This window comes from Belonocnema kinseyi, chromosome 10 (assembly GCF_010883055.1).
Source record: "Belonocnema kinseyi isolate 2016_QV_RU_SX_M_011 chromosome 10, B_treatae_v1, whole genome shotgun sequence".
Lineage (NCBI taxonomy): Eukaryota > Metazoa > Arthropoda > Insecta > Hymenoptera > Cynipidae > Belonocnema > Belonocnema kinseyi.
Window position 1 is genome coordinate 4,369,352 of NC_046666.1, and position 28,000 is coordinate 4,397,351.

Below are 28,000 nucleotides of genomic sequence, written 5' to 3' on the forward strand. Positions count from 1 at the left end.
ATCGTATGAAAAATCAACCAATACTGAAGCAGTTGCAATCTTCTTTGCTACGAAGAAGCGTTTTTCAAGGATCGACTTTTATCTCAGATTGTGCGCGCCTTCGCGGAAGCTCGCTGGGCTATCTAAGTTTATAAAAATAGTCTCTTGCGAAAACCATGGAGTAACATAAATTTCTGATTCTAACATCCTCTTGATTGATGCATTTATAAATGCTGATAGTTGACGTAATTTCTATGATGATATTTTTCATTATGTTACTCTAAGATCTTTTGAAGCGAGAATTGAATCTAAAAAGTGGATCAGAAAAAACAAAAGATAAAGTTCACAAAGAACGAAGTTTTATTTGTGATTTCTGTTACCGATATCATGTTCTCTTCGAATTTGTTCTCTATTGTTTTAGTTGGTATAGCTGACTATGTAGTAGATCAAGTCAGAATTATTCTCCAATCCTCGGCGAAACATTCGGCAAAACCTTCGCCGAAGGACGGTAAATTTGTAAGTGCTCCAAAATTGATCTGCAATCCATTTTATCTTTTGTTTTTTCTGTGGAGCCATTGAGACAAATCCTTAGTCGGTTTCCTGCCATCATGGCATTGCGGTGAAGTTGCTCATCGTCAAACGGTGAGTGTTGATTTCGTGTCGTTGGTCAGTCAGGGGTACCAACATGGTACGAAGTGCGTCTGCTCCTGGGAGCAGAGAGCAATCTGGGTTGAGTTTGGAACCCCGTTCTGGTGATGGGCTCAGCAGCCATTTAGATTTCAAGTCCTGGGAAGGACGCAGCTCTATCTGCAACCGCACCACAGGATGACGTTCCACGCACGCGTGGACTCGTCAGACGTCATTCTGAAGAAGAAAGCGTCGTGCTGAAGCCAAAAATGGCTTCGCTCATTTTTTCTCGTTTCCCATCTCCAGTAAACTGCAGTAGGTTCCCGTCAAGAAACCTAGAATACCGAAACATATTATGAAGATGTTCTTCCACAGCCTCCAGTTCCATTTTCCGAGTCCGTTCTCTTGTTCCCAAACAGTGACGAGTTCGATAATTGACGGGAACATCAGACCCATTGTGGAAAGACACACAGCCCCGACTAGTGATATCAGAGGTCCCAGATTGGGAACAAGAATCGCTACACCAACTGTCATGATGACGAGGGCAATACGGACAAGGTATTCTCCAGCGAGCTTCCTGGAACCAAAGTATTGTTTCAAATTCTTCCAGATGATCTCCATGGGAACGTAGAATTGAAGACCGTAAGTGAGGAAGATAGCCACGGCTATCATGATCTTCACGGATTGGGCGAGAATTTGATCCTTTGGAAGATTGAGAGTGATTGCCTCTTCGGTCGCTTCTCCGTATTTTAAGTAGCCAAAGAAACCTGTGACAGAGTAGAGGAGGACTACGAAGAACATACCGATGTTGAGAACTCCCGGGCAGCCAATGAAATGGGTTGGAGTCTTCATGTTGTTCTCCAAGGGCATTACCTGTAAAGGAAAAAATGTATATAAAAAAATGTACATAGATCTTCCAATCAAAAATGGATTTGCGGATTCTCAATTGTACTTACAACACCAATACCCTCCAAAGCGAAGATGGCTGTGCCGAAGAAGAGTGGAAGTTGGGAGAAAGTAGCAAATTTGGGCCTTGGTTCCAAGTTCAAGTCCTCCACATTTTCGAAGATGTAGTAGTAGGTGATTCCAAGCCCAGCTGCGACTAGTATGTTTGCAACCATGGAGAATGGAGCCAAATACTTGAGGTTCCTTACTAGGCAGAGCGCCAACAGAAATGGCAAAAGCAGCGCCATGTAAATCCTTGCGTCCCAATCACTATGAGCGTGATGATCAACCACCTGCTTCACGTTATCAGCGACGAAAACTATGTACACGCAACAGCAACCAAGTAAATCGATCACCAAGAACGTATTTATAGTTGCTCTGTAATTAAGAATGTTTACAGTTTAATTTTAGTGCCTACGATCTGCTCAAGGAAACTCCGGAATCAACATTTTGCTTGTGCCAAACCGATCAGTTTTAGAAAGCAAGAAGGAAATTGGTTAGTAAGAAAAGATTTAAAACTTACTTGGCTAGTCTGGCGTACTTCTGGACTGGCTCGGGACCAACAAGAAAAGCCGCCTCAGCGACGTCAGCGAACCCTAAACTCGGTGTTTGTGTCCGCCTACAGAGTGTGTGGGCGCATTTGACCAGAATGTGTACGCAGTAGGTGCAGACAGCGCCTATGAAAAAGGTCGCGAAGAGCCCGAAGTACAAACCAGCATTCAGGAAGGCCATGGGCATGGCAAGGATCCCGGATCCCAAACTTCCTTTGAGCAGATGAACCAGAGTGTCCAAATCTGACGTCGGATGCGCCAGTTTCCGGTGCTCGAAGGGGTCGTACAAAGCAGCCTCTTCATCATTGGGCCTTTCCACAAGTGGCAGGGTTGATCCATTCGTAAGCGTAATGGGAACCTCATTTTTCTCACACTTGTATCTGCAAAACCAGGATTATTAGAGAGGGTCCATCAATTTTCAATTAGAATTTAAACGTTCTAATACTGACACACTGATTCGCACATCGAAGATGACACTTCAAAGAACAATCACAGACATTCGGGAGAAATGGAGATAGGAGATCTGATCAGAAATGGTCTTTGATAAAGAAGTTAAATAATCATTATAATTTTTATTTTAAAAAAAAACGAAATACTTTTGGTAGATTACTGGACCTTCAAGCCGGATCATGTTCAAAAGTTATAATACATTGTTCTAAAAATGATAATTCTTACTCTAAAGGTGATAAAAGTGTCAAACTGCACAAACTTGGTGCACAAAATAGCAAGCTAATGAAATATCTAGACATAAGATGAAATGATACACTGGATGAGAAATAGTGGGAAGGGAATAAAAGGTGACATGCAGATGATGTTCCCGTGCAGAAATTGCCTTGCAAAGTAATTACTTTGACACATTATTATGATTAACTTTTTAGAGCAAATCTCAATCTGCAAAACCACTTCAACAAAAAGGTTTAAAGAAGCATTTTCAAAAAGTTTTCCTTCGAGGGTATTTTAATTGTACTTTTGAAAGCAAAATAACATCAGGGCCACATCAGAAGTAGCGGAAACTGGTTAGAACCTTACTAGACCCAAATCAATATTTCTGCACGGGTTCCTCACACGAGGAGTTACATCAACCACCTACTCTCTCTCATTCTCTTCTTTTTCTCTAGACTTATAATGTTAGCAAACGATATTGTTTTCGTACTTGAGCCCGGTTTGTATAAATGATATGTGATGACTAGAGATAGTTGAGTTCAGGTTTGATTCGTGCAAATCGTTTTACTTTGTATGAAGTTCAATCATTAAAAAGAAGTATGTTCGTGCATTGTGCTTTCGATGATAATTCGTGCATTAAATGTAACACGCTCAACAAAAGTGGACTCATATGTGCTTGTGTGTGTTGGTAAAGTGTGAAACTGACCGCATCGACAAAAGACCCGAGGATTATCAGGTTTCGCTATTTTTTCCTGCTAATGTGGCCAACATGAAACGTGATACTAAAATAATAAATAGCAATAAATAGCCATACTTAAAGACAACTTTGTTATTAGAGATGGTCGAAAAATGATGATAAATCGCAAATGATTAGAGGGATGTATTTTAAATTGAACCCAAAAATTATATTTTTGTAATAATTTAAAATTTCAACTACTGATGAAGTTTTATAGAGTTTAAGGATCTAGTTTCTAAAGTAGGGATCTTTTGATCGAAGCAGTGCAGTCTTTCCGTTGGCGCTGAGGTGAACTTTATAGAGAGTTAGTAAAAATTTAAAACTTAAGAATTTATTTAAGAAATTATAGTTGAACAATTGAAATTTGATAATAAATTTGCGCCCACGGATGTATTTAAGAGTATGTATCTTACACCGTGTACGTGTATGTTAGATTACTATATTAAGGTAAATTATATAATAATTCAACTAACACTCTTTACCAATGACCCGACTCTCCTGTCTTTAAATGAATTTGATAAATCGCAATTCTCGTGTTCTATACGCTTCACTCGTGCAAAATAATCACGCATTTTGTAATATCGCACTACTAGTACTTTGCTATTTTGCAATTATTGTTGCTTCAAAGAAAAGCCTAACTCAAAAGCACAATGAAAATCGTCGTAACTCATTTTCGGTAAAAATATATACTTCAATTTCAGATTATAAAGTGAGTTATGATTCAGAGGTTATTGCAATAAAAGAATTTCAAGTGGAATGATTTTAAAGACTGTTTTTGTAAACGTCGAGTCGGAATGTCCAAAAGAATGTGATGAGTTTGCAAAATTTTCAGTGTGCTCAACAGCGACTCAGCAATCACGAATTAAATTTGATTACGATAACTTGCAAAAGTGGAGCGCACCGGTGCACAATAATCGCCTCGGTCGATGGCATTTTAAGAATTTGGGTTTAAGACTTTGAACAAAATCGAAAAAGTATTCCATTTATACACATTTAGTCTTCCTCCAAGCATAACTTATACCAAAAAAAGTAATTGAGTGTTATTTTCTTCTCTACTTCAAATAGAAAAATTTCGATTTAACCATTTGTACTGCACATCCACATCACACATTTGAAACTTTTCTGACATTCATTATTCATTCTCTGAACTCGCTCTATTTTCCTTTTTCGATTAAAGTAAACTAGAGTTCTAAAATATTTGAATAAATTTACTTGAATTTGAGCAGAATTCATTCATTTAAAGGCATCAAAAGTATTAATTAAATTTGAGTTTCGAGTGAGTTCAGAACGCGCCTGACTCACAAATATTTTAATGGATTTTAAATTCTCTAGGAATTTAGAACTCTAGAGAAAATATTGCAATTAAATCTTAAAAAGCCATCAAATTTTGCATTGAAGACAAGCGGCGTTTATAATATAAGAATAATAACAATAAAAAATAGTAAAAAAAGTCGTGAAAATTGACGACGCATTGAAATGCTTCTTTATTTTCATTCTCCTATTACCTTAATGAAAGGCACCTTACATTAACAGTTAAATAGGATACGTTTACATATTGTAAAGGTAGGTGTGTAGGTACCCGTTGAGGTGCGGTAGTTTCTCTCCTTAGCTGTGTGGAGCTTTCTGTCGAGAAAGCTCAGACTAGAGTCTGTGTGTCACGTGACACGTGACGACACAGGTTTCACGCGTGTGTGTCACGCGCGGATCGAGGCAGCTTCAACCACCGCACTGCATCACCGACGCCCAGCGCCTCGACGCAGTACGACGACTAACAAGCCGTGTACGTTACTCTAACATTGCGCTTCACAAAAAGGGTTACACACGTTAAACGAATTGATTAGCTTTGTTGTATCAAAAGAATATCAGTATTTTCAAGTATTACAAAGTTTCTTTAGCGAAATCGTTCGAACGAAAGGTACTAGTAAAACCGTCACGTTATCAAGTCGTCAGTAACTTTATTGTAACTGTTGCAATATTAACTAATTGAAGTGTTGGGGAAAATTATCAAAAAAAAAGGATACCTTCAGAGCTCAAAATTCTTCAGGTTCAGAACACGTTTGATTAAAAATGCGTTAGGCTCAGTACGCGCCTGGTTCAGTAAGCGTCTGGTTCAGTACGCGTCTGGTTTAGTACGCGTCTGGCTCAGTATGTGTTTAGCTTAGTCAATTTTAATTTTAATTTTAATTTTAATTTTAAAAAGTATAAAAATGACCAAGAATTAAAAAAATCTTGAAATGTTCAGAACTGTTCTGGATCAGAAATTGTCTGTTTTAGATAGGAAAAAAAATGTTTTACAAGTATCAAATGAAAAATTGTAAATATAGGTTACACTTTAAAAATCTATATTTTGACTGAATTTCCACAAAAGCTACTCCCCAACACTAAAATAGCAAAAGCAAGTCCGTGAGTAGTTCGTGCTGTTTTGTCAACTAGTAACTAGTCCGTATGTCTAAAGGTCTGTCCGCGGTCATTCACTCTTGTCTTTGACTTTAGTTCGCAGAGTACTTTCATAGAGCCCGAATATTATTTCTGTGCCCGGACTCTATACGCACTTCTGGAATCATATAAATGCATATATTATACAGTAAAAGACAACATCCTTTAGCGTTTAATATGATGAAATTCGAATCATTATATTTTACTCGAACTTAAATCTATGAGACTTTTGCAGATTGGACTCCCACCATTATTATTTGAATTTAGATTTTAATCATTTTAAGGAATTTTAACGCATACCACCTTTAGTCCTTTCTTAATTTGATTCTCTTTCAGTTATACAAGTAACTTTTTACAATGATCCTCTAAATTAGACTCCGATATTTCAACAACAACAAATTTCGTTTAGGTTATTTTAGTACTTCAAATTTAGAAAGTGGGTGTGTTTAGCTACCACCTCTTTTCCTTACACAATTTGTGCCACTACTTTTTGTCACATTGTATACTTGTTTGCAAAAATTATTAACCGCTAGTGAGAAAACAAGTTTTATTATTTATATCATAGACCTTGTAATTGCATAATACTGCGAGCAAAAAAGTAGACTTGTACACTCATAAGTCTATCTTTGCGAAATTTAAATTTGAATTAATATCCCGTTTATAAATTCCTCCTACAATTCCAGTTGAAACATTGTAAATGACAACTTTATTCTTTATCGAAATCCACATGGTCATTGGTCCGCTTGTCCTCGCCTATTATGACATATTTAACAGAATATGTTAATCCTCTAATTTCATTTACAATTAAAGAGTGATCAAAATGTAACATTAAATGATAAAGTAACTGCACCGAATAAAATAAAAACGCAAAGCTTTTTTTTAACTTACGAGCCAGGAACACAATTCTCAACAGTTTTCCCTTTCGGCATTTTTTTGTCAATTAATAATTCATAGAAGAGCAGCGTGTTTCAACATTCCACTAAAGAATAAGGTTAAACAAAACGATAAAAATTGTAAGGAAAATTAAAACCCCTCTACTTTGTTTAGTGCGCAGTTAATAATGTATTGTTCAGATAACGTAAACGATAAGCATTGTAGTGCAGAGCAAATAAAAATAACAACAAATGGCAATAGTAGAATAAAGTCTACCAACTGCCTATTAAATGATCGCAAAATGATTCTACAGAAAATCTTGTAATTCTACTTGTTAAAACGTGCAAGCGGAAACGTTTGGCAACAATAAATTACTACGCGTAAGCAGTATCACGCGATCACATGAGGACTATGATAGAATACGTGTAGGTATGTGGATTCACATCTTTGCCGCATGAAAATATTCTTACTTTTGTTGAGAAGAAAAAAATTTTTGATAAGTTTGATAAGTTAATTCTATCAATAGGATGTCGGTATTGGTATTTTGTCTTTCTGGGTCCACAATTTTAAAAGATAATGCAGTTTAACATTTATTTTTGATTTCATGTTAAGAAGAATGAAGAGATAATTAAATTTAAACCCGACTTTGGTTAATATTTTTAGGCTAATGCGTCATCAGAGATAGATCATTCAAGTAACAGCATAACTGACTTCTACACATTTTGCATAGCAAAAATTGTAATTGATAAATGACTCATTAAGGTCAACAATACTGATACAATACTTCGAGGAAAATAATTTACAAGTTCGTACTCTAATGAACAACAAGTTTGAATACTCCGTTTTTTTGAAATATGAAAAGAATCTGATGAGCTACTGTTGAAAAGCCACTCTTCTTTGGAGAAAGAGAATATTGACAAAGAGCAGGGGTAATTCGAATCATGCTGTATGGAACGAAGGCGTTTCGCTGCCATGATGCTAAATCAATGGCAGACTCTTGACGCAAATTTCGAACCGGTTCGATAACACTGTACATCCGTTTTCGCCATTCATTTTTTTCCTTCAGTCACTCCCACACAATATTCTCACATACCTTTCATTTTTAATTTTAGTCTAATAGCATTTCTGAATTCTTGGCTGTTAGCCATTATCACAAAAGATTACATCCAATAGTTGACGTAAGCAAAATTAATACAACGCACTTGATAATTTCAGATCTTATACGAAATTCTTATTTACAATTTCAATTAGTTTCGGAGTAAAAAAAGTTTCAGTAAATTAAAAGAGCAAAGAGTCTAAAAATTTCTTCCAGGACTTATTGACAATTCAAAAAAATGTGTAGCTAGCCGTGGCATTCTGAAGGTTGTTAAAAATGACTAATAGCATCTGGAATTGAGTATTACTTTAGATCAATTCCTGGATTAAGAAAAAGCATTTCAGTGAAACAAATAAGTGAAGAAAATGTTTAATTCATTTTAAACGAATTGTAATTTAGAGTTAGATTCCTAAGATATTTGGCATGAGGCTTCTGGCGCCGAGGAAACTGAGGAGGAAACACAATATTTCCTGATTCTAATAACATATGCTCGTTTCACAATCATCTTTCCTCATTTACTCCCTCATTCATCAAGTGTTTCTTTTTCAACATGTATTTGTCATAATATCACTCCTATTCATTATTTCATCAACTTTCATTTATCAAATTTCATTTACAATCAAATCACTCTAATCCTTTGATTGGAAAAGAACGTCATGGCAGCGAAGGTCTTCAAGGTTAAATAGCTGAACTTGAACACTCAGAGGATAAGGCGGTATGCGCATTTAAATTTTCGAATATTTGAAAAAATGGAATGAAACGTGAGCATAAGACATAAGAAATGCACAATATATGATCCTCGGGAGTCACTCACGTTTACTTGAGCACTGACTATTTGGATTTGGCAAGAAAGCAATGGTGATGATTGGTCGTAGAAGTAGAGTGAATCGCTCGATCTACTGCTGACCGTTCATTCGCGTCGGTTTCTTTAACTTAAATTCAACACTTACTTGACGAGAACCATGTCTGAAAGTTCTGTTTTCACCCCGTGCATCTTTGGGTCGTACTCCGCTATCATCGGGCGCATAGGCGTTCTCTGGAAAACAAAAAATCCTATATTAGTATTTAAACATCCATATTTAAGACAGCTATGAGAATCTGGAAAAGCCTAGGAAAGAAAATCGATTTATTGTAATCAAAGTGCATCAAATTGTTCTTAAAACCAAAAGATTATATCTTTCTTCTGAAAATTTTGAAAATGATTTATCCTTTCCTTAAGACAGAACGATCATCTTCAAGGAAAATTTCAAATAATCATAAAAGATTCGCACGTTAAACTTCCTTAAAAATTGGGTTCCGTACTAAAAAATAAGTGTAAAGTGACATAATTTCATCTTGCAGAAAAAAGCAACTAAAAATGCTCTTTTGTTTTGTGATACTACGTGCTAACAAGCGCTAATGATTTGATGAATACTACATGGCATGAACGAAAATAAAGTTGATTAAACAATCATGAACAGCGCTGACCAATAACGACTTTTAACTCTTTTTGAACAAGGAGTAAACCTTGAACTTTGGAAGAAGCAGAGCTATATGCAACGTATATCATGCACACACCCTAAGCCTAACTTTAGGGGAAAAATCAATACATCTAGACTAGAAGCACCTAACACTATACTCATTCCCCCTTTGCATTTGAAGACTATAGCCTAGACCCAACTGAAAAGTGAAAGCGATTTATCAAGTTGAGACAGAAAACAAACAATATATTTTCGTGTCTTCACACACGGATGTCATCACTGAGAGTGTTGTATTAGAATAAAATTAGAAGTTCCACTTGCGTGAGTCCTGGCGCCTAGCGACAATTTAGTATGCGTGTGTAAGAGTCATCGTACAGTATGCACATACATTGCGCATATCAGTACCGAGTAGGATACTCGACCTATGGATAGGGAAAGGACCCCTCCTCCCAAGAATCGAGTTGGTTGCCAAGCAAAAGTTGCCCACCAGAGTCTCCACCATCACTTTTTCTACCACGCGCAATTCGCTTCAAACCGAATCAACCAATGCTGCAGACCACAGCACTGGGTTGCGTTTGAGGGGGCGTTAGTCATGATTCTATACCATCTACGAAGGTGCTCACTACACGTGCTGTAGGCGCCAAGACCTCCTGCTATTATTACTTCAGCCTCAACGTGGGCATCACTTCTTCGAGACACAACACACAATGCCTCACTATTCAAAAGTTCGGGTGATGTGTCAAATTTTATGTCTTTCTGGCCATTATTATGGAAATTAGGAACAACATTCTTGCAAGAGATTAAAAAACTCAAAAACTTTATGTTTTATCCATAAAAGTTGACCAATTGATAATAGGTTGTCATTCTACAATACACTGGATGGTGTTTCCAAAATTCACGAATGGAATTATCTTATTTTAGCCATCCACAAAACGCTCCATTTTCAGTTTGAAGCACTTCAAAGTATCTTGTCACTCTGGCCATTATTGCAGGCATTATGCACAACATTCTTGCAAGAGATTAAAAGTCTCAACTTTATGGTTTTGCCCTGAAAGTTTATAAAACTGCCGACAATATGTTGTCATTCTACAGGCAGTGTTTAAGGAGTTCATGAATGGGATAATCTTAATTTAAACATCCACAAAATGTTCTATTGTCTTTCTGAAACATTTCTAAGCATTTTATCTCTCTGGAAATTATTATGGTTATTAGCAATAAAATTCTTACAAGAGATTAACATCCTCGACTTTATTGTTTTCCTGACTTGACCGAATTGCTGGCAATAGGTTGTAATTTTACAGCATAGTAGATGCTGCTTCTAAAATTTAGGAATGGGATAATCTTACTTCAATCCTCCACAAAATGTTCCATTTTTAATGTGTCATACTTCTAAGTATCTTGTATCTAAATAAATAGGAAAAGAGTTGGCGTTTTTTTAAAGACATGTTGAAAAGACATATTGCCAAGCAGATTTAAATATATTAATGTTTGTGAAACTCTATTAGTTTTCAAGAGTTTAATTCGGATTGATACAATTTAAAGAAAAATTCTACTTTAAATTTAGAGCCTATACTTAAAAATTTATTTTCCCAATCAGATTGAGTTTCAGATTGAGCTAATTGAGTTTCTGATGTGCAACAATACTTTGAATTTCAATAGTCGTACTATTCACTCCATGATCTTCTATGATTCGTTATTATCCTATTCACTGCTTGTATAATCTATTCTTCAATTTGTAAGAACATACTCTTAAACATTTGCAAATGAATTCAATACAAACGATTGTTATAACAAAACATAAGATATTTCTTAATAAAACTTTTCCGCTAATCTTCTAATAAACATGTCAGTCCCTAAAAAAGCGACTAGCTGAAAGACTAATATCAGCTAGAAGTATATCTCATCCATCATCAAGGCTCTAATTCATCAGCTGAATAAAATGTTTCGCTAAACAAATCCTTCATAAAAAGCATGATGAGCTCTAGATTTCAAAACAAGCAACTACTACTGACTTTTCTTGAGTGAAACATCTCAACTTTGTGCAAAATTAAAAAAAAGCATGATTAATGAAGATACACCATCAATCAGCTTATTCATAATGACTGCACGAGATGGTATAATGATACTGAGAGAAGCGAATGTTGATTGTAAAATATAAAGTAATATTAACCGTGACGTGCGGTCGATCACCAGGTACAGTAGTTGAGAGGGCGTTCATCTCAACATCAACATCACTATTAGAATTTCCCATTTCCGCCGATCTCGTAGGTCTCTTCTTAATCTTCTCTACCACCTTTCTCATTCACTTCGTCACCAGAATCCTCGTTATTTCAGCAAGATCATCCTAAGCATCATTCTCAATTATTATCTCACTCTTCTATATCCTAAACACTAATCACTATCTTCTAAATCCTAAAGAACAATCACTTTTATCCTCATCAGTGACCGATCGAGCTCAAGCTCGGCACTTTGAAACAACATTCCGTTTGATGTTTGGCATTTGATCTTCGGTCTCAAGAGACCATCAGCTTCGCTGAGACCATCATCTAGCATCAAGTTCTTGATGATACTGATGATTATAATGCTAAACAGTTGTTCATAGGGTTCAAACACGCGTTGGGTGAAACCATAGAAACAAGAGACTAATGGTTCCTTTCGGGACAGCGATGTCTCGATAAACTAACATAAACTAACGGGTTGTGGTCGCGCGAACGACGCGAGTCGCGCGACGCAGAAAATCGCGGATCACTGCCAAATCGCTTGAGAATGTCCCGAGGACGACTCTTTATATGTATACCCGACGGGTGCGAAAATAGGAAGAGCAAACAGACGCGTTCGCGTCTCGCGTACGTCAGCGTTCATCTACGAGGTGGTAGAACCTAATCTCATCCGGAGTGTCTTCTAACTCTATAACATAGGTCCTGACCTTACACCACTGATGCGCACAAGCTTATAGGTCTGACGTTAAACTAAGTTTTCTTGCTTCCGATGTCACTAAAATAGTCAGGAATCATGCGATACCAGGTAAATAGGCATTGCCAATGAATCGAGTGCAGCTGGTGATAAGTGGAATTGGAGATAAACTAAAGTTTCCATGACCAAGCATATGTATTGAATCCTTCTTTTCCGAAATTCTGAGGTCCCTCCAGATCTCAATTTCCTGAAGGTACATGATACAGATTTATCTTGAATGAAATATGTTTTCCGTTTTGTAATTAAAGATAGATTTGACTCATAGATGATTTTGAATTGGAAGTGTTTAAATACCCGGTCGAAAATAACCCAGTTGAAATTCCTTTATCAGCACAAAGCATCAAATAAGAGCTTTAAAAATAAAAATAAAACAAATCTAATTGTGGATTTGTATATACACAATTGATTGCTTTAATATTGCGAATAAGCATCTGTAAATAAATTATTAACGCGTCTAAAACTCATTATAAAGTTCTATCAGCAATTACATTGTTAGCAACTGAATGACTGTTTGTAAGGCAGAAATATCAGCTTCCAAACTCACTATTAGCACCAAATGATAAAATTATACTTGAAACAAACACGACAGTGTAATTTACTAATTTTACCTTATCAACATTCAACACGCAGGTTCTAACTTTGCACTCAGAAAACACTTCCCTGCTGTAAATCTTCTACGTCAGGCAGTAATCTGAGTGGTAAAAAAATTATGAAGTCTAAAAATATTGTTCTTGTCTAAAGACATTATGATATTATCCAAATAGGAAACTTAACTCCAATTTGCAGATTTTATTATTGTAACTCTTCAAGATCGTCAAAACAGGAATGCTAATTAAAATAAGTAAAATTGAACATCAAACTTGAAATTTTGACTAGAATCGATGTCTCTAGGTAGAGAATTTGTCTCCTCTCAGTTCCTCTTTAAATTGGAACTCCTATGGTTCCAGGCCGTGATTTCTATTTTCGAAACATACGTCTCAAGAGGCTATAGGATGGCGAATACGATTGCGGTTCTCGCTTGCCAAAAATTATATTTAACCAGTGCCTCCCTCATCTTTAAATTCAAACCCAACTCTTTCCAATAAGAAAAAAGGAACCCGAGAAATTCAAGTAAAGCAACAGTATCAATCCTGTAAAATGTTATTCTTCAATGATATAAAGGAATTGAAGGGGTTTTCCGTGATTGTTTTCCGTGATTGTTTTCCTTGAAAAGAGACTTTTAATGAGCTGTGAAAAAAATGTGCAGATAAAGTATCTTTGAAATAATCTCTAAAGGAAGAAGACACTTCAGAAGAACGAAAAGAAGACCAGGATTGCATAATAGACTTGGGAAATCGATACCACAATTTGTGTATGTTTCCATTCTTCCAGAGACGGCCAATGTCAACATTGCGGAAGATTGCCGTAAATCTCAATAATGCGGAAAGGAATGAAAAATTAGATAAGATTCCATAATGTCTTTTTCCCATTTCATCATCGTTTCTCTGAGAATGTAGACTGATGGTTCAGTGGACCTAAGCTCATTATCACTAATGTCAGTTTCATTTCAGGAACGCTCTTGAAATTCTAATTCCATGATAACATCACGTGGATTTTTATATAATTTCCTGTCTAAAATTATCGCAACGTTTGCTCATACATAGAATGTAATGATGACATCCTTTCGGGATTTTCAAAAATTTTAATTTTAGATAGCGAAATAAAAATATTTCCGGGTTTCTCGGTTGGTGTGTCATCCGGGAATAATAAGGTCTGGCTTTTCCACACTTTACTGAAAGAGAATAAGAGGGAATTAAGGAACATTTGAACTAAATAATTTAATATACACGCAAGGTCAAAATTTACCTAACTTATCACGTCTCGTAAAGTGCGATAATTTGCATAAATTATAATTTAGAGTACTTTAGAGACTATGCAATTCCCTCGAAAATTGGGCTCATAATTTCATTTTTATGTAATCGCGTGACGTAGAGGATTCATGTGAATTTATAATTTAGTCAAATTAGAAACTTGGTCTATTTTCCCCCTAGAGAGTTAACGAGATTTATTACTTTAGCGTCGGCTTTAATTTCGCAAATTTTTCAACTCTTTCATCCACGTGTCCAAATGAAAGAGTTCCATCTCAGAGAAATTAAATGAAAAGGTGCTAACTCGTGGAGGCAAAATGAAAAAGTGCTAACTCGCATGGCGGAATGTCCGCGACTTTTTTTTAATGTCAGATAATTTTTTCGAGAGCATGTTTAATTTTTTTAATTGAAATTTAAAATTGAATAACAATTGATCTTTTCTGGTTAAAGTAGTTTTATATTACTGTATTTAATTACTATTTTGGTTGGAAATTCATTTTTTTTTGCTTAGTAATTAATGTTAAAACTGCAAATTTAAATATTCTATTTCTTGTTGAAAATTTGAGCGTTTTTAGTTGAAAATTTTAGTAACTAGTTGAAAATAAGTTCTTTTTGGTTGAAAATTAATGTTGAAAAATAAAATTAATGGAGATTTATCATTTTAATAAAATGTAATCACTTGGTGAAAATTCAAACTCTTTTGTTGGTTGGATATTTATCATTTCAATTGGAAAATCATCTCTTTTGTTAATTAATGAACTACTTCGTTGAAAATTCGTTTTTTTTTTGGTTAAACAAAAAATTGGTTAAATACTAAAAATTTAAGTATTAAAGTTAAAATTTGAACTCTTTTGTATTAAATTTGTTTTTGTTTTTGTCGATAATTAATTTTTATTAATTGAAAATGTAACTCTCCCAGTTTGATATTGCATCATTTTACCTGAAAGTTTATCTCCTTGGTTGAATATTCATTTTTTAAACTAAAAAATGAATTATCAAAGTTTTGGTCCAAGAACTATCTTTTTTATTTGAAAATCCTTTTTTTTGTAGAAATTAATTTACTTCGTTGAAAATTCATCTTTTTAGTTAAAAATTCAACTATTCCAGTTGAAAATTCACCATTTTATTTGAAAATGTAACTATTAATTTGAAAATTATTTAATTTTTTTATCTAACAGAAAATGTAATTGTTCCAATTGAATATTCCATCACTGTAGTTTCAAAACTCACCTCTTTAGTTGAAAATTTCATTGTTTTAAAGTAAAAATTAAAAAGTCAATTTTTGGTTGACATTTTTTTTTTATTTGAAAATATGGTATTTTGTTAAAAAATCGTTTTTTTTTGTAAAAATTCATCGTTCTGGCGAAAGGTTACTTTTTTCGGTTGAAGATTCAATTATTTTGATGAAAAATTCATCATTTCAGTTAAAACTTTATCTACTTGTTAAAAATTATATATTTTCAAACTAAAAATTGAACTATTCAATTTTATTTCAAAATTTATCTTCTTGTTTGAAAATTTAACATTTGGTTGAAAGTCCAATCATTCCAGTTAAAGATCTAGCATTTTAGTTGAAATTTCATCTTTTTGGTAGAATATTAAAATTTTTAACTTAAGAATTAACTATTCAATTTTGGTTAAGAATTTAAGTTTTTCACTTGAAAATTGATTAGTTTTGTAGAAAAATTATCTTTTTCTTTCGTTTAACATTAATATTCTGCTTTAAAAATTCATCTGTTTTGTTGAAAATTGAAGTTTTCCAATTAAATGCACATTATTTTGGTTGAAAATTAATCTTTTGTATTAAAAACAGAACTACTTTGTTGAAAGTTAAACTCTTTTATTAAAAATTTATATTTTGGTAGAATATTAAATTTTTCAACTTAAGAATTAACTATTCAATTTTTAGTTAAGAATTTACCTTTTTTAGTTGAAAATCGATTAGTTTTGTTAAAAAATTATCTTTTTTGTTTAAAATTAATCTTGTGGTTTAAAAATTCATCTGTTTTGTTTAAAATTTAAGTATTCTAATTAAATACACATTATTTTAGTTGAAAATTAATCTTTTTGATTGAAAATAAAACTAATTTTTTGAAAGTTAACTCTTTTATTAAAAACTTATCTTTTTAACAGAATCTTAAATTTTTCAACTAAGAATTAACTATTCAATTTTTGGTTAAAAATTTAACTTTTTTAGTTGAAAATTGATTAGTTTTGTTAAAAAATTATCTTTTTTGTTTAAAATTAATCTTGTAGTTTAAAAATTCATCTGTTTTGTTTAAAATTTAAGTATTACAATTAAATACACATTATTTTAGTTGAAAATTAATCTTTTTGATTGAAAATAAAACTAATTTTTTGAAAGTTAACTCTTTTATTAAAAACTTATCTTCTTAACAGAATCTTAAATTTTTCAACTTAAAATTAACTATTCAATTTTTGGTTAAGAATTTACCTTTTTTAGTTGAAAATTGATTAGTTTTGTTAAAAAATGATCTTTTTTGTTTAAAATTAATCTTTTTGATTGAAAATAAAACTAATTTTTTGAAAGTTAACTCTTTTATTAAAAACTTAAAATTTTCAACTTAAGAATTAACTATTCAATTTTTGGTTAAGAATGTACCTTTTTTAGTTGAAAATTGATTAGTTTTGTTAAAAAATTATCTTTTTTGTTTAAAATTAATCTTGTGGTTAAAACATTCATCTGTTTTGTTTAAAATTTAAGTATTATAATTAAATACACATTATTTTAGTTGAAAATTAATCTTTTGTATTGGAAATAGAACTATTTTTTGAAAGTTAAACTCTTTTATTAAAAATTTATCTTTTTGGTAGAATATTAAATTTTTCAACTTAAGAATTAACTATTCAATTTTTGGTTAATAATTTACCTTTTTTAGTTGAAAAATTATTGGTTTTGTTAAAAAATTATCTTTTTTGTTTAAAATTAATCTTGTGGTTTAAAAATTCATCTGTTTTGTTTAAAATTGAAGAATGACAATTAAATACACATCATTTTAGTTGAAAATTAATCTTTTTAATTAAAAAAAAAACTATTTTGTTGAAAGTTAAACTCTTTTGTTACAAATTTATCTTTTTGGTTTAAAATTCGTCTATTCTAATTAAAGATTTATTATTTTAATTGAAAACTCATCACTTTGGTCGATTTTTTGCTTGTGGTGAAGTAATTTTTTACTGAAAATTTAACCATTCCATTTTTGGCATAAAACTAATCTTTTTTCGTTCAAAATTCAACTATTCGGTTGAAAATTGATATTTCTTCTTAAAAATTAAATTATTTGGTTGAGAAATCATGCATTTGGTCAAAAAATGATCTTTTTTGGCATAAAACTAATCTTTTTTGTTGAAAATTCAACCATTTCTTTTGGAAATTGTAATAGAAGATCAAAAGCAAAGTTTGAATCATCTCTTATGATACAATTGACGAAAGCTTTCGAAATTAAGCAAATAAATTGAATATTTAAAAACTAAAAAAAAGTTTATAATAAGCTCATGAAACTATAAAATGTTATACTTTGAAAAAACATGAGAAGCTTGGGAAACCCCAGAATTGTTGTACATTTTCTGGCAGGACCCAGTGGGCACAAAATTTGGCGACGTCTTTACGACATCGTTACGACATCTTTACGACAACTTTACGACATCCTATCTCCATGTTGTTTCGGTATCTTTGCGATATCGTAAAGACATCGTTAGATTATACGACATATTTACGATATCATAAAGACGACTTAGTGACATGGACATAGGATGTCGTAAAGTTGTCGTAAAGATGTCGTAACGATGTCGAAAAGACGTCGTCAAATTTTGTGCCCACTCGGGATTTGAGTAGACACTCAAGTCCTTTTCATTTGATTCTTCCGGGACCCCAGAATTGTTGTACATTTTCTGGCAGGACCCAGTGGGCACAAAATTTGGCGACGTCTTTACGACATCGTTACGACATCTTTACGACAACTTTACGACATCCTATCTCCATGTTGTTTCGGTATCTTTGCGATATCGTAAAGACATCGTTAGATCATACGACATATTTACGATATCATAAAGACGACTTATTGACATGGACATAGGATGTCGTAAAGTTGTCGTAAAGATGTCGTAACGATGTCGAAAAGACTTCGTCAAATTTTGTGCCCACTGGGGATTTGAGTAGACATCCAAGTCCTTTTCATTTGGTTCTTCCGGGAAGGAACCTTTTTATTTGGACACGTCGACATATTATAATTAATTATAAATAAATAATCATAAACATAATTCGAAACATGGTAGAGTCAGACATTATTTTCTGATAGCAATAAATTTTTATCAGTTTTGGATCGCCAATAAAATGATAAAAAAAAGAGGATATAAATAATGCCGAGTTGAATTTTGAAGGTAGAAGATTCTGGTAAACGTACTCATTAGATAAGTGCTTTTTTGGAACCACACGCGATGGTGAAACCAGTTTGATTCTGTATGACCATATTATTGTGGCCAGGCAAGGGAAGACAAGGGCAAAAGGAAAGGAGGAAAGGGGAACCGGGAAGGGGTTTTTATGATGTTGAGGGACAAAGAAGGGGAGATGAAAAAGGATTTAAAAAAATAAAAGGGGACTCCAACCAAGACCTTGAAACATAATAGAGATCACTTCTACGTTATATTTTTAGTAACTGGCCCTAATGGTAAAATTGAAATGTGATCTGGTTAGAAGGACACATGGGAAAAATCAGATTGAAGAAAACAATTGAGCTGGTAATCGCTCCCAATTGAAAAGTTATTAACAATCAAATTTAACAAGATCAGCTCACCCTGTTGCAGAATTTCTTTGATTTTAATTCAGAGATATCACATTTATTGATTGAGAAATCATCATTGTCACAAATGGTTTGTTTTGTCTGTAAATGTCTGACACAAAAGAAGTCTGCGAAAAATAACTAGATGTGTTGGATGAACTTTGCTATTTCTAGAATTACCCAACCTGAAAATTTTCCTCTGGTTCTCTTCGACCAGTTGATATACTTTCTTTAGAATCGCAAACAAGTGTCTTCGTTTAACCTTATTTCTCGAAGTGACATAAATAATTAATCGGGTCGAATAAAGAGCGAATAGAACATAACACTATTGTTATGTATTTTTATTATATTTTTTATGGAATCTGAAAACATTTTCCACACAGAGAAAGTTTTTGAAATTTCCCATCTGTGGTAATGTAACTTCTTCAATAGAAAAAATATTTCACTTTAAATTTTAACTGATTTTGAAACAAGAAGATACATTTTTAATCAAAATTATGTACAGTTCAATGGAATACTTGAATTTAGAAAAAGGTGATGTTTTAAACAAAATATTAATTTTTAAACAATAAGGTAATTTTATACCAGAAAAGACAATTTTTCAAAAAAATAAATTTTTAATTAAAATAGGTTAATTCTTAGCCTAAAATTGAATAGTTAAATTTTCAGTTTAAAAAACTAACGCTCTACTAAAGAGATTAATTTTCAACTAAAAATGAATATTCAACTTGAATAGTTGAATTTTTAACAAAAAAGATAACATTTGAACAAAAAAGATAAAGTTTTAACAAAAAAAAAGGTAAAATTTTAACTAGAATGCTAAATCTTTAACCAGAATTGTTTAAATTTCCACCAGAAAAATTAACTTTCAATGAAGAAGTTTATTTATATAAAAAAAATACGATTTTACAATGAAAAACATATATTTTCAAATGAAAAAGATTAATTGTTGATTAATTAAAATGATTTAGTATTATACATAATATTTAAATAATTACATTCAGTGGAAACAAAAATTCTACAAAATAAAAATATTTTTCAAAAAAATGGTTACATTTTAAACATAATGATGCATTTTTAACCAGAAAAATTGAATTTTCAAACAAAAAGATTTATATTTCAGCGAGAAAAATTATTTTCACCAAAGACGATTTTTCCACAAAATAAATCTATTTTCAACTAAAAATGACAATTTGCCAACCAAAAGCCAATCAATTTTTTAAAAAGTTACAATTTCAATTAAAATCATGAATTTTAAACTATAATAATTAAATTATCAACCAAAAAGATTTATCTTTCACCAAGAAGGTTAAGTTTAACAAAAAAGACGATTTTTCAACAAAATACATAAATTTTCAACTAAAAAAGATAAATTGTCAACCAAAAATTTAATATTGAAAATTTGAAGTTAATTAATTTTCAAACAAATAGATGAATATTCAATTAATATGACGTAATTCTCAATTGGAATAGTTACATTTTCAGTTAGAAAAAAATAAATTAAAAAAGCAACTCATTTAAAAAATAATAGTTACATTTTCAAACAAAGTGATGAATTTTCAACTAAAATGATGAATTTTGAACTAAAATAATTTAATATACAATCAAATGATAAGCATTCAACCATGAAGATCAATTTCTACTAAAAAAGATGAATTTTCAACTGAAAAAGATCATTTTTTGACCAACACTTTAATAGCTACATTTTGAGCTAAAAAAATTGATGTTTAACAAAAGAGACAAATTGTTAACTAAAGTAATGAAATATTCAACTGGAATTACATTTTCAGTTGAAAGTACAAAAAAATTATTTTCAGCCCAAGAAAAAAGAATTTTCAACAAAATAACTCATTTTCAACCAAAGAGATGAGCTTTTAATGAAAATGATAAATGTTTTAAAAAAAAGTTACTTTTTAACAAAAAAAGTTGAACTTTCATCCAAATTCATCTTAATTCCAAAAAACATAAATTCTGAACGAAAAATGCAGTAGTTAATATTTTAAACAAAAAACATTTTAAATTGAAAAAAAAACAGTTAAATTTAACAAATAAATAAGACTTTTCAACGTAAGTGAAATTTTAAACAATTTTATTTTTAATAAAAATTCAATTATTTAGTTCAAAGTTGAACTACATCATTCCAGTTTAAGATTTATTTATGTAGATGATAATTTAAATACTCTTTTTAAATTAATTTTTCTTTGTTAACAATTAATTTTTTAACCCTATATTTATATATTATACCTTTTTTGGTTTGAATACAATTTTTTTAAAATGAAAATTCATCTTTTTCTTTAAATTCAAGAGCTTTTTATTTTTAATTAAATTTTCTTCTTAAAATATGAACTCTTTTTGATTTAAAATTAAAATGTTTTTTTGTTGAAATATCAACTGTTACATTTTTTCTGGAGAATTCATCTTTTTTCTGCAAATTTTACTACTTAATGGATCTACTTTTTTCAAATTAATTTTATCGATTGAAGATTCCTGTTTTTACTTGAAAATTTCTCTTCTAGGCAGAAAATTAATCTTTTTTAGTTGAGAATTAAACTTTTTGGTTGGCAGTAACTGTAATTTCCCGAAATCGATTTTTTGCCTAAATGAACAATTTCTTTGGAAGTAGAATGGTTGAATAAAATTTAATTTATTTTTCAGTTTGGTTTAAAATTAAACTATTTTGTTTAAAATTCTTTTTTTTTGTAAATCAATTTTTTTTAGTTTCAAACTCAACCTTTTAGGTTGAAAATTCATAATTTTTTGTGAAAAAAAATGCATTTATTCATTTATTTGGTCAAAGATTTGTTTAAGGAATAAACCGAAAAAAAACAGAATGCATAATTTTTTGATTATATTTTCTTTAAAAAAATGTATGAACTTATTGGGAATATTTCTAAAATTATCATTAAGTTTCCAATTAAGGTATTTTTCGTGCCAAAAGTCAGATATCTGAAAAAAATCGTTTTCCTATGATTTTAAGAATCAAAATATTGTACCAATGTCATTCCAAACAAAAAAATTATTTGTATGAAAATTGTTAAAATTCACAACAAAAAAAAAACATCAATTTTAACCATGTTTTTTGGAATTATATTCTTACCAATTTTTTAAAAATGATTGCAATTTAATAAATGGCGGTTTGTTTTTTTTCGGAAAAATATGCTCTACAACTCTACTTTTTCTAATTTTGAAAGTAAATTTTTATTTTGCTTTTATGGCTCGAAATCGTTAGAAAAATTTTTTGAAAGAAAACAATGTTTAAATAAATAATAATTTTTTATAATCTTTTAGTTATTTTAGAAATTGGAAACAGTAGAGTTGCAGAAAATGTTTTCCTGACAAAGACAAACCGTTATTTATTAAAATGCAATCATTTTTATCAAATTGGTAATTAGGAAAGGTAAGAAAAAATTCAATTGCAAAAATATGGTTTAAATTAATGTTTTTTTTGTGAATTTTAATATTGTTAATAAAAAATCATGCTTTTTATTTTAAATTACATCAGTTATGAAATTTTGATTCTTAAAATCATAGAAAAACTTTTTTTTCAGATATGTGACTTTTGGCAAAACTACCTTAAAAGGACTGGCATTAAAAAAAAATTTCCGTCGACAAATGCCCGTGTAATGCATTTGTTAATAAAGTTAAAAAATATAATAAAAATGTATGTAAAAATTATTAATTTGGATGAAACTATAATGAGGTTCTTAATTTAAAAAGAAATTCCATCGAAAAAATGAATTTTTTGTCGACAAAAGCCTAAATAATACATTTGTTTATAATATTAACAAGAATAATCTTAAGAGAAATTTTATTCATCATAATATTGTTTTCATCCAAATTTTTTGCAATCTAAAATTAAAAATCGTAAAAGTATTAAAAATTATAGAAAAAAATATCTCCAAAAAATAATTTGTTTGTGAAACTATTTTAGTTTATTTATTGTATCATGATCGAATACGTTTATCTAATGTAAATCTATTAAACGCAGGAGATTACAATTATTTTGTTATTATTGACAAACACTGGGAACATCAAATAGAAAAATTTGCAATTTTTTCGTCATAATTGTTTATTTATAAAAAAAATTGGTAAACTAAATAAAAATCAGGCTCGCCAACTTGCCGAAATAGACTCAAAGGAGGTTTTATCTAGAATTCACAGGTTTAATTCAGGGTTAAAATTTCGGGATTCAGTCGGCGATCACCGCTGTCGACGCAGATACGCTTGGACATTTTTTTATCAAGAAACTTGTGAGAAACTCAGTTTGACAGAAAGTAATTTTTTGTAATCTTATTTTTAATTTGAGCCATTAAAAATTTATAAATCTTCACGGGATCCCAAGATATGACAACAAATTTCCAAGCGAGTCTGAGTCGGGTTTTAGTCGGCGATCAACGCAATCGAGGCAGACACGCTTAGATATTTTTAGTAAGAAAACTTATGGACAAAATTATATAATATTCTTAATTAAAGTTTATAAAATTTCAAAAATTTTCACAAATTCTTGAAATATGACAACCCATCACCAAGCGTGTCTGCTTCGGGATTTAGGCGGCGATCACCGCTATCAACGCAGATACGCTTGGACATTTTAAACAAGAAACTTGTGAGAAAACTCAGTTTGACAGAAAGTAATATTTGTAATCTTATTCTTAATTTGAGCCAATAAAACTTTTTAAATCTTCACGGGATCCCAGGATATGACAAAAAATTTCCAAGCGTTTCTGCGTCGGGTTTCAGTCAGCGATCAACGCAATCCTGGCAGACACATTTGGATATTTTTAGTAAAAAAAACTTATGGATAAAATTATATGTTATTCTTAATTAAAGTTTATAAAATTTCAAAAATTTTCACAAATTCTTGAAATATGACAACCTATTACCAAGCGTGTTTGCTTCGGGATTTAGGCGGCGATCACCGCTGTCGACGCAGATACGCTTGGACATTTTTTATCAAGAAACTTGTGAGAAAACTCAGTTTGACAGAAAGTAATATTTGTAATCTTATTCTTAATTTTGTACTCTTCTTCAAAAAAGTTCCTCGTTCCTTTTCTGAAAGCGTAATCACATTTCAAAGTCAGGAGTGAATTTAAATAATACTGGCGCTAGCCACGTAGATAATTTCTGATGGTAGTGTAAGCTTATAAGTTCGGTTTAAAAAAAAAGATAAATTTGAGGTATACTGATATCGAATAATCAATGATAAGTAAATGGATCCGAAACATGACCTTGATCTTAATGGTCAGTGATCAGTGTCAAGAGTGATATGCGTAATGCGGGTAATTTGAGTCATTTATGCAGTATAAGATGTGCTCTATCGAATTAGCGTTTGCATGCATCTTTTCTTTCATTCTTCACGATATGTGACAGATTGCAAAATTAGTCAATCATTTATGTTCTTATCTCGAATTACTCGCATTATTATGACATTACAAGCAATTTAAATTATACCTTCAAAATGACATTGAATCAAAACGCACTCTTTCATTCAGCACTTAAAGAAAATTAAAAAAATTCTACTATTGTTCTTGAAAACCTGATTTTCGTTAAGTATTTTTATATCTTTATTTTGAAATTTTGTAAATTATATCCAGTCCCTAAATTTGAGAGAGTCATAATTTTTACTAATTTCAATCAGTAACTGAATTCTAGTTGTTGATCAATTACTTGTACTAATGAAGAAGTGAAACTTACTAATTCATCAGTTAAAATTGATCATTAGCTGTTCTCTGTTAAACGAGAGAATACTCAACGTCGCGCAGTGTAAAAAAATAATTCATCAATTAAAAATGAACATTAGCTATACTCTGTTCGGCGAGAGAATACACAATGTCGCGCAGTTTATTCTTTTAACTCATCAGTAAAAACTGATAATTAGCTGTACTCTGTTAAACGAGAGAATACTCTACGTCGCGCAGTTAAAAAAAAAATCATCAATTAAAATTGTTAATTAGCTGTACCTTGTTCAGCGAGTGAATATTCAACGTCGCGCAGTTTTTTTTATATCAATTAAAACTTATCATGAGCTGTACTCTGTTCAGCGAGAGAATACGAGGTCTGTTAAAAAAAATACGCGGACTGTTTGAATTTCGCGGCTCGAGTTGGTTTCAGGAGAATCCGCTTGGTGTCGCTAAGTTCGTACAGACCAGCTGTTTAAAACGCGGTATTCCAGTCGCAGATATCTTCATTTGTTGATAAGCTACACGGTTTTAAGTAAAGAGTGTTTTTTTTTGTTTGTCGGATTGTAAAATGGACAGCCTGAAAGAGCAACTTGCTGTGACATTTTGTGTGAAACTCGGGAAATCTGCAACTGAAACATTTGTCATGCTCAACACGGCCTACGGTGATGTTGCCATGAAGCGTACTGCATGTTTCACGTGGCATGAACGTTTCAAGGGTGGCCGACAGTCGTTTGACGATGATGAGCGTCCTGAGCGTCCTGGGCGTCCTGGGCGTCCTGGGCGTCCTTCAACGTCAACTGACGACCCACACATTGATAAAATCAACACCCTGATGCGTGAAAATCGACGTCTGACCATTAGGGAGCTTGCCGAAGATTGTGGCATATCAGTTAGATCTTGTTACGAGATTTTGTCCGAAAAATTGAAGATGCACTGCGTCACTGCGAAATTTTTGCGACGCCTGATGACCGACGACCAAAAAGCCAATCGAGTTTTTGGCCAAACACTCGATTACTGTTCTTCCCCACCCTTCATACTCACATGACCTTGCTCCTTGTGACTTTTTCTTGTTCCCAAAAATAAAAAAACCCCTTCAAAGGAAGAAGATTTGAGATGATTTAGGAGATTAAGGCAAATGCGACGACGGAGCTGAAAGTCATCACAAAAGAAACATATCAGGACTGTTTCAGCAAATGGAAACACCGTTGGGATAGGTGTTTGCGTTGGGGAGGAGAGTATTTTGAAGGAGACCCAGACGTGTAACTTCCAAATAAAGTACATTTTTTTATGACCTCAATCCGCGTATTTTTTGAACAGACCTCGTACACAACCTTAAGCAGTTTCTCCTTCTAATTCATCAGTTAAAACTGATCATTAGCTATATTCTCTTAAACGAGAGAATACTCAACGTCGCGCAGTTTTTCAAAAATAATTCATCAATGAAAACTGATCGTTAGCTATACTCTTTTAAGGGAGAGAATCCTCAAAGTCAAGAAGTTTCATTTTCTAATTAATTAATTACAACTGATCATTATCTGTACTTTGTTCAGCGAGTGAATACTCAACTTCGTCCAGTTTTTTTAAAAAATAATTCATCAATTAAAACTGATCATTGGCTATACCTTGTTCAGCGTGTAAATACTGAACGTCGCGCAGTTTCTTCTTCTAATTTATCAGTTAAAACTGATTATTAACTATACTCTGTTAAACGAGACAATACTCAACATTGCGCAGTTTTTTTTTGTAATTTATCAATTAAAACTGATCATTAGCTATACTCTGTTAAGCGAGAGAATACTTAACGTACAGCAGTTTCTTCTTCTAATTCATCCATTAAAACTGATCCTTACCTGTACCTTGTTTAGAGAGTAAATACTCAACGTTGCGCAGTTTTTTTTTATAATTCAGCAATTAAAACAGACCATCAGCTATATTCTTTTCAACGGCAGAATACTCAACATCGCGCACTTTTTCAGAAAAAGACGGAGTACACTTGCTGTGCTCCTTTTGTCCTTGAAATTTGAGAGAGGTCATAAATTTCGAAAAAAAAGGATTCCCTTCTTGAAAATCGGAAAACCACGACAAAACTCCACGCTTTAATGACAGCCTGTGCAAACTGGACGATGATTCCTCGTTTTAGGTTATGTTGGTATTTTTGAACGAAAAGTTCATTATTTTGGTTGAAAAATCGACTATTTTTTGAGAAAATTCATATTGTTGAAACAATAATCACATCGCTAAAATTCATTTTCTGTTGCAGATTTAATATTTTAGCAGAAAATTCATCTTTTTGTTTAACAATATAACTTTTTATAAAAATTTTTTTGAATTATTTTCTGTTGAATTTAATTATTTATTTCAAATTAAAATATTTGTCGATTAAATATCAACTATGTATTACATTTTTTGTTGGCATTGGATTTTTATTCGTTGGTTGAAAATTAAATTTTATTTTTAGATGAAAATTCCATTTTTTGCTTAAAACTTATTTTTCTTTATTTGAAAATTCAACATGTTTGTTGAAAATTCTACTCTGTTATTAAAAATTCTTCTTTTTGGTTGAAGATTCATCATTTTATTTAAATTTTTACCTCTTCAGTTGAAAATTCAACTATTTGGTTTTAAACTGTTTTTTTTTTCTAGTTAAAATTAAACTTCTTGGTTGAAAATTTAATTGTTCTATTAGAAGATTCATAATATTGTTTAAAAAATTCATCAATTTTGTTTAAATTGATCTTTTTCAGTTTAAAATTCAACTATCTGCTTGAAAATTCGTGTATTTTGTTGAAAAATTATATTTTTTGGTGGAAAATTAATATTCTTGGTTAAAAAATAATGCTTTTGGTAGAAATTTCGAATTTAATGAAAATGAATCAGCTTTTGTTAGGATTTCAAGAATACTGTTGAAAAATCGTCCTTTTCTTTCCTAAATTAAACAGATTTTGATTTATTATTTGAAAAAAGGTTGATTTAATTATCAAAAATCACATTTATTCTTGAGAATTCATCTTTTTTTGCAGAAAATTAAACTACTTTTTTGACAATTCATGTATTTTATTGAAAATTTATGTTTTTTTAAAAAGAAAATTAATACTTTGCATCTGGTTTTGTTAAGTATTCAACTACTTTGTTGAAAAATTGCCTTTTTTGCTCAAATCAAACTATTTTTGGTTTAAAAAGAAATTTTTTTTTTGGTTTCACGATCAACTAAAAATTCAGAAATTTGGTTAAATATTCATTAACATTTTTTGTTCAAAATTAATTTTTCTAAACTGGGAATTGTACTATTCTATTTTTGCCTGAAAATTTAGCGTTCTTAGTTGAAAATTCATTTACA

At 31.5% G+C, this 28,000-nt stretch overlaps 1 protein-coding gene across 5 annotated transcripts in view; it reads right to left on the reverse strand.

The window, feature by feature from the left end:
• Positions 1-321: 321 nt before the first annotated feature.
• LOC117181732 (proton-coupled amino acid transporter-like protein pathetic) overlaps positions 322-28,000 on the reverse strand; it is a 72,776-nt gene continuing 45,097 nt past the window's right edge. For 2 of the 5 annotated variants that reach the window (XM_033374693.1, XM_033374694.1), the window contains exons 2-5: positions 8,857-8,942; positions 2,075-2,482; positions 1,563-1,929; positions 322-1,479 (exon numbers count right to left, since the gene is read on the reverse strand). In XM_033374693.1, coding sequence (XP_033230584.1) covers positions 886-1,479; positions 1,563-1,929; positions 2,075-2,482; positions 8,857-8,942 — 1,455 coding nt within the window. In that variant the 3' untranslated portion in view covers positions 322-885. Of the gene's footprint in view, positions 1,480-1,562; positions 1,930-2,074; positions 2,483-8,856; positions 8,943-11,536; positions 12,097-28,000 lie in introns of those variants that run through there. The other 3 variants (XM_033374692.1, XM_033374691.1, XM_033374690.1) reach the window with 3 other exon arrangements.